This window comes from Anolis carolinensis, chromosome 6 (genome assembly GCF_035594765.1).
Source record: "Anolis carolinensis isolate JA03-04 chromosome 6, rAnoCar3.1.pri, whole genome shotgun sequence".
NCBI classification, from domain to species: domain Eukaryota; kingdom Metazoa; phylum Chordata; class Lepidosauria; order Squamata; family Dactyloidae; genus Anolis; species Anolis carolinensis.
Window position 1 is genome coordinate 120,316,844 of NC_085846.1, and position 7,244 is coordinate 120,324,087.

General features: G+C 58.8%; 1 protein-coding gene across 3 annotated transcripts in view; it reads left to right on the forward strand.

The window, feature by feature from the left end:
• Positions 1 to 7,001, forward strand: part of smarcd3 (SWI/SNF related, matrix associated, actin dependent regulator of chromatin, subfamily d, member 3) — a 32,164-nt gene extending 25,163 nt beyond the window's left edge. For all 3 annotated transcript variants that reach the window (XM_062958185.1, XM_062958183.1, XM_062958184.1), the window contains exons 5-13: positions 40 to 162; positions 554 to 649; positions 1,002 to 1,103; positions 2,563 to 2,724; positions 3,452 to 3,549; positions 3,668 to 3,803; positions 4,513 to 4,635; positions 4,980 to 5,081; positions 5,206 to 7,001. In XM_062958185.1, coding sequence (XP_062814255.1) covers positions 40 to 162; positions 554 to 649; positions 1,002 to 1,103; positions 2,563 to 2,724; positions 3,452 to 3,549; positions 3,668 to 3,803; positions 4,513 to 4,635; positions 4,980 to 5,081; positions 5,206 to 5,259 — 996 coding nt within the window. In that variant the 3' untranslated portion in view covers positions 5,260 to 7,001. The remainder of the gene's footprint in view (positions 1 to 39; positions 163 to 553; positions 650 to 1,001; positions 1,104 to 2,562; positions 2,725 to 3,451; positions 3,550 to 3,667; positions 3,804 to 4,512; positions 4,636 to 4,979; positions 5,082 to 5,205) is intronic.
• Positions 7,002 to 7,244: the final 243 nt, after the last annotated feature.

A 7,244-nucleotide genomic window follows, 5' to 3' on the forward strand; every position in this document is an offset into this window, starting at 1 on the left:
CCCTATATCTGCCCCTCATGTTGCTCTCTTTTCTGACAGCAAAAGCGGAAGCTGCGCCTTTACATCTCCAACACCTTTAACCCGGCCAAGTCTGACGCAGACGACTCCGATGGGAGCATCGCTTCCTGGGAGCTGCGCGTGGAGGGGAAGCTCCTGGACGACGTAGGCATGCATGCGCCCGCACACGCATGGCATGGAGGCACATGTGGGGCTCCCCTTCATCTTGGGCCCCTTTCTGAGCCTGGGTGGGGCTGCTTTCTCTCCATTCGGGGTTGCAGGGGGTCCACCCCCCACCGGTCAGGGCAGAAGTGGCCCTGGGTGGGGGCAGGGGAGGGGCACGCGGGGAGGGGCCGTGGCCCTTCTGCAGTCTGGGCAGGCCCCACGGCTTCCCCCACGGGTGCCTGACTGGCTGAGCATCCCGGGACAGCGAGGGGCCTAATCAAGGGCTGGGCCTGCCACCCACCCGCAGGAACGGGGGGCAAGGTGGGCAGGGCAGGGGCAGCGAGAGGGGGTCACGGCAGTGCTGACACGTTTCTCCCTCCTGGCTCCACAGCTCAGTAAACAGAAGCGGAAGTTTTCCTCCTTCTTCAAGAGCTTGGTCATCGAGTTGGACAAGGACCTCTATGGGCCAGACAACCACCTGGTGGAGGTAAGGGGGCCCCCAGGGCCCACGAGGAGGAAGGCGGCCCACTCCTGCGCTGTGGCCTCCACACGGTTCCTGGAATGGGCCTGTGCGCCGTGTGGAGCATCGGGAATCACCGGCAGGAAGGAGAAGCCTGGGAGATGCAGGAGGGCCCAGGGAGAGCAGGGCAGGGGCCCCAGTCTCTGCCAGAGGGGGTTGCCCCCGCCCCACACAAGGCGAGAGCAGGAAGGGTTCCTGTGGGTGGGCTTCTGTCCCAGAGGTGGTGTGATTCCAGGCTGAGCTGTAGTTCTGCTGAATGTCCCCAATTGGGGGGGGGGTGTCCCCGCCCCTCAACACCCCTCTTGTCTTCTCCCGGCAGTGGCACCGGACGCCCACCACCCAGGAGACGGACGGCTTCCAGGTCAAGAGGCCCGGCGACGTCAGCGTGCGCTGCACCCTCCTGCTCATGCTGGATTACCAGGTGGGGCCCTTGGCAGCTCTGCGGGTGTGGGGAGGGAAGGGGGGACACACACGTGTGCATGGAGGTGTGGTGCGTGAAGGTACGGTGCCTCCGTCTGGCTCCTTGGCTGGTGAGGTCAAGGGCCCTGAGCTGCCATCGGACCCTTGGGAGAGGAACGCTGGGAAAGGGGTTAAGGCTGGTCTCAAGAGCCAGAGAGGAAAGTGCATGTACAGTAGAGTCTCACTTATCCAACATAAACGGGCCGGCAGAACGTTGGATAAGCGAATATGTTGGATAATAAGGAGAGATTAGGGAGAAGCCTATTAAACATCGTTAGGTTATGATTTTACAAATTAAGCACCAAAACATCATGTTATACAACAAATCTGGCAGAAAAAGTAGTTCAATACGCAATAATGCTACGTAGTAATTACTGTATTTACAAATTTCGCACCAAAATATCATGATATATTGAAAACATTGACTACAAAAATGCATTGCATAATTCAGAACGTTGGATAAGCGGATGTTGGATAAGTGAGACTCTACTGTATATGTATTTGTGTGCGCGCGCAGGGCTGTAGCTATGCATTTCCCTCCCAGCCGGAGTCCGTCCTTCTCCCTCATGAGTTTTTCCTTCTGTCCCCAAATTCCCAGCATTGCAAAGTGTGAGGCCCTGAACACGGTTCCCTCCAGCAACGCTTCCCTTTGTTGGTTCGGCATTCCCTGAGTTGCTTTGCCTGCCGCTCTTTTGACCTGGAGGCTGAAACCCCATCTTGAAAATGCAGCTGAAATGCCGCGTTGCTCTGATGCTGGTATTTTGAGGGCTGAAGGAAAGTTTTATCTGGGAAGCTGAATTCTGGAGCCCCCTGCAACTGCGCTCCCTTTTGTAAATAAGGCATTTCAGTGTGTCTGTAAAAGTTCCCCTTCCCCCTTCCTCATTGTTGCTGTATGATGTGGTTGTGGGGGCCAAGGGGGGGGGGCGCTTGGGAGCTCAGGGTAACCCATGCTAAGTTTCCGCTGGTGTTGAAAGTTGTTCTGCTTTGCGTGGGGAAAGAGCAGCCATTATCTTGACGGAGGCTCTTCTGATGGCCATTGGCCATCTGCCACAAATGGGGACGGGAGCTGAGGGGCCGGCAGGGGGGCTCTGGCATTCTGGTTCCCGTCGCAGAGCAGGCACCGGAATGCTGTCATTAGGGTTCCATATCTTGAGTTGTCCGAGCACAAGTGGCCCCTTCCGTTTTGGAACAAACAAAAATGGTTGGACTCCCTGGGCCCCGCATTTAATGTTGGGGTCTCCCTCCTTCATTCCCTGGTTCAGATGGGCTCTGGGAGGTGTGTGTCAGTGTCTGAGTGTGTGTGTGTGTGGGGGGGCAGCACCAGAGAACGTGGCCATGTAGCCCCCCCCCCCGAGAGAACCAAGCTGGGCCCAGACCTGATGCCCCCCCCCACAACACACACCCTCCCTTCTCTGCTGCAGCCCCCGCAGTTCAAGCTCGACCCCCGCCTGGCCCGCTTGCTGGGCATCCACACGCAGACGCGCTCCGCCATCATCCAGGCCCTCTGGCAGTACATCAAGACCAACAAGCTGCAGGACTCTCACGACAAGGAGTACATCAACTGCGACAAGTACTTCCAGCAGGTGAAGTGTCCCCTCCACCCTGCATCCCAACCACCTCCCTTGACTGGCAGGCCACTGGCCACATGGGCTGCTCCGTAGCCACAGGCACAGCTGCCGGGACTTGGCTCTGGGGGGGGGGGCAGGGCACACGTGGCAAACAATTGAATCCACTTCCATGCTGCTGCCCTGCTTGTGGCCACTCTGCTGACCTGAGCAGTGATGGCTGTGCCCCCACCCCTTCTGAAAGAGGAGGGTGAGGAGGGGTCCCACAGTGTCTCCGAATGGCTCCCAGAGCTGGGGAGGGGGCTGCTGTGAACCAGAGAGGGGTCTCCCCAGGGCAGATTTTGTCATAAGCACACATGCAGCAGAAGACCCACATAGAAGCACTGGCACCAGTAACGAGGCTGGAGACTTCTGCTATCTATAAAAAGGTTTACTGGTGAACGGAAAACTCTCACAAGACGATATACATACAGACAGAGTGCAGAGAGCAGATAACCAGAGAGAGAATACAGGAAGCAGAAGGCTATATATCAACACCTCTGCTGTATGATGCAATACTCAGTTAACTCTTTACACACTTGCATAGTGGACAGCAGACAGTGCATGATGCAATCACCAGTCCATATTGCAACAATTACATTTAAACAACTCTATATACAATCATTCCCACTTCAACAGATTTGGGGGCTTCCTATCTTTGGCCTCCTCCTGACCACCACCCTCGGTTTCTTCTCTCTCGTTCCAGATCTTTGACTGTCCTCGGCTGAAATTCTCTGAAATCCCCCAGCGGCTGACGAACCTGCTGCTGCCTCCCGACCCCATTGTCATCAACCACATCATCAGGTCAGGTGTCTGGCTGGGGACCCTCCCCCCCCTTGGTGGTGGCCTCCATGGGACATTAAGGGTGTCCTCCAATTTGGGGAAAGCTATGGGCTTCATGCTGCCCCCCCCCCCCCCGCAGTGTGGACCCCAATGACCAGAAGAAGACGGCTTGCTACGACATTGACGTGGAAGTGGAGGACCCCCTGAAGGGCCAGATGAGCAGCTTCCTCCTCTCCACGGCCAACCAGCAGGAGATCACTGCCCTGGACAACAAGGTGCCCCTCAGGCGGGAGGCCCACTGAGCGCCTTGGGGTGAATGGGGGTGGGTGGGGTGCCTCCTTAGGCAAGCAGCCTCTTCCCCACAGGAAGACAGTGTGGGGCCTGCTAGCCAGCACCAGATTTGGGGGGGGGCAAGAGGGGGCAGATGCGTGACGGTGGAGGAGAGCTGTTGGCCTCCCCTCCTGCTTTGGCACTTCTGACCCTCATGGAAAGCAAAGGGGTGCCAGATCCCGCAGGCCCACTTGGTCCAAATCTCCCCTGCGGGGGATCCACACCCACTCTCCTGAGCTGGAGCCCCTCTCAACAAGCCAAACTCAGTTCCAACTCTCATGCACCAGCTGTAGTCCTGATCTTGCAAGCCACCTTGGCCTCCTCGCTAGCCCATTCCTTTCTCAAAGGGGCTCCTCTCCAAGTAAGTCATCTCCAACCATTGAAGATGTGATGCTCCTCCTGAGGCACCTGAGACCTGTGGCCGTCCCCATCCCACAGCTGGGGAGACAGGCCCAAATGGGGCCAGCGGGAAGAACCTGTGTGCTGACGGAGTGAGGGAGTGGGGTCCTTTCCAGTGTGATTGTGAGGCACCAGACCTGGGTTGGGGTGCGATGGGGTGGGACACGTCCAGGGCCCAGAGAGTTTAGGGCGAGTCTTTCCCTGACTGGCTTCTGATAAGTGGCCCCCAGGTGACCCCCAGCCCTCCCCATGCAGATTCACGAGACAATCGAGTCCATAAACCAGCTGAAGATCCAGCGAGACTTCATGCTGAGCTTCTCCAAAGACCCCAAGGGCTACATCCAGGAGCTTCTCCGGTCTCAGAGCAGGGACCTCAAGGTAGGCCAGGGCTCCTCCAATGGGACCTCAGCTGCCATCTTGTCAAGCAGGAGGCCAGGTGGGGTGGCGGTGGTGGTGGTGGTGGTGGTCCTGGGGGTTGGGTCTGGATCCCCCGTCCATTGAGTTGCTGGGCTGCAAGGCCTTGTGGGTCATGAGCTCACTTGGAGAATGGCCACAACTGGAAGACAGCCCCAAGAGCGAGAAACCCTTTCCTCATTCCTGTTGCCCACCCTGCTCTTGCATCCTTGGCGGGGGAGGGGGGCAGGGGAGCACAGGGGAGGGGAGGGGAGGGGGTGGCCTTGTGGCGGTGGCCCTGACCCACTCCTCCTGCCTCCTCCTCCAAGGTCATGACGGACGTGGTTGGGAATCCTGAGGAGGAGCGCCGGGCAGCGTTTTACCAGGAGCCCTGGTCCCAGGAGGCCGTCAGCCGGTACTTCTATTGCAAGGTGAGGGGCTTTGGGGAGGGGGGGGGGCAGGTGGAGTGCATGCCATCCTGAGTGCACGCTTGCAGCCTTGGGGGGTGAACAGGTGACTCCCCAATGTGACCCTGCCCCCTTTTCGCTTTTTCAGATCCAGCAGCGTCGGCAAGAGTTGGAGCAGTCTCTGGGGGTGCGCAACACATAAGCCCCCCCTCACCTCCTGGCCATGGTGACCCAGCGGCCGGTGGACTTCTCTCTCACAGGCCTGCTCCACCAGCTTCTGGGGGGGTCTTGCCCCACCAACCCGCGCCTCCTCGTGAGGAGACTTCCGCCATGACTTTTGCTCCGCTCCCTCCAGTTGGTGGGCAGCTGCGCGGGGGCTGTGGTCCCCGTGGACCCCCCCCAGGAGGGAAATGGACCCAACGGCCACCTTGGTTTTTGTCCCACCGCCCTCTCATTTGGGCAGAAAGATTGCCGGGCCCCAAGGATGGGGGGGAGCACTTCATCTGTGTGCAGGGTGCCCCCCCTTGCTGGCTGCCTAATGCCAGGCCTTCGGAGAGCCAACCCCCCCCCCCCCCCCCGCACTGCCCCCCAGCTCTGGCCCGGACCGGACCGTCCTTCCCAAGTGGAGGGAGGGAGGGAGGGGGGGCAGCGGAGGCTGCTCTGCCCATCCCCCGGGGCCTGATTGGCGGTTTCTGCAGGATGACCAAAGCCCACCCCTCCCCCCATCCTGGAGAGGCCCCCAAAGTCTTGCCCCCCCTCCCCCCCCTTTGCTCTGTCCAAGGTGGGGCTGTAAATGTTCCAAAAAAATTTGTTTGGGGGAAAAAATTTTCAGAAAAAAAACTGAAAAGCGTAGTCTCGGCACCGTTTGCAGATGGAAAGTCACTTTGTTACTTTAGGATCATCAAATGCATTGTATGTATCTTGGTTTGACATAAAACGATCATGTTTGGTAGAAAATGAAGACTCTTTGGGAACCAATTCCAAGGGGGTGTCCAAGGGGGTGTGGCCCTGGGTTGGGGCCCCTGCTTGCCCAGGGATCCAGGCCGCAGGAGGGGCACTGGGGGCCCTGGCCTGGCGCGCTGGGAGCGGGGAGGGGGCGGCGAGGAGGGGTCTCCTGGGCAGCAGCCCGGCCTTCACCTGGGCCTCACAACCAAGAGCGGGGCTGACGGCGCTCCCGGGCCAGAGTTCGGGCTGGCGGCCCTTTTGTGGGAGGGGGGTCCTGTCGGTTGGACCTATGGGTCGGACCACCACCTGGTGTTGCAGGAGGGGCTTATGGGAGCGGGAGGGGCGGTCGTGGCAGAGGCAAGGCAGCCTGGCTCGGGGCGTCAGAGGGCTCCTCCGGAAGTGAGGATGGGAGGCGGCACGGAAGAGTCTGGCGGGGGGGGGGGGGGGGCTGCAGGGCCCGATCCAGAGAGAAGCCATGCAGAGATCCAGGGAGAGGGCAGCACCGGCGCAATGGGTTAAATCCTGCTGACCTGAAGGTTGCTTTGAATCCGTGAGACAGGGTGAGCTCCCGTCTGTCAGCTCTAGCTTGCAGGGATAGGAGAGAAGCCTCCCAGCAGGATGGCAACACATCCGGGCCATTTCCCCTGGGCAACCTCTCTGTAGGCAGCACCAGAAGTGACTTGCAGTATGTTCTCAAGGCATTGTCGAAGGCTTTCATGGCCGGGATCACAGGGTTGTTGGACGTCTTTCGGGCTGTGTGGCCATGATGTTCCAGAAGCATTCTTTCCTGGAGAGAGAATACTTCTGGAACATGGCCACACAGCCCGAAAGACATACAACAACCCTGTTCTCAAGGCGCTTATGACATGATAAAAAAAAGCTGGCTCTCCGGTAGCCACCAGGGGGCGCTTCCTGTGCGACACCCTTCTGTCTGTTGGGTCGTCCCCTGCAGACTGTTCCCTGGGGGACTTTTTCAATAAAAGGCTCCGTTTCTTTGTACCTGTTTCTCAAAGACTGGAGGGGGGGGGGGGGAGAGACAGGCATGACAGCTGCTCTCTCAGTCAGGGCCGTAGCCAGAAAAAAATTTCGGGAGGAGTTTTGAAAATTTTGGGTGGGGGGGAGTTGAACCCCTAGCACACACCTCTCCCCGCTACAAACCTGTCAATATCTGCTTGAAATAGTGCCTGGAGGGACTCTTAATGTTTTGCGTCTCATAGACTTAGCATGGGGATTTGGTTAACC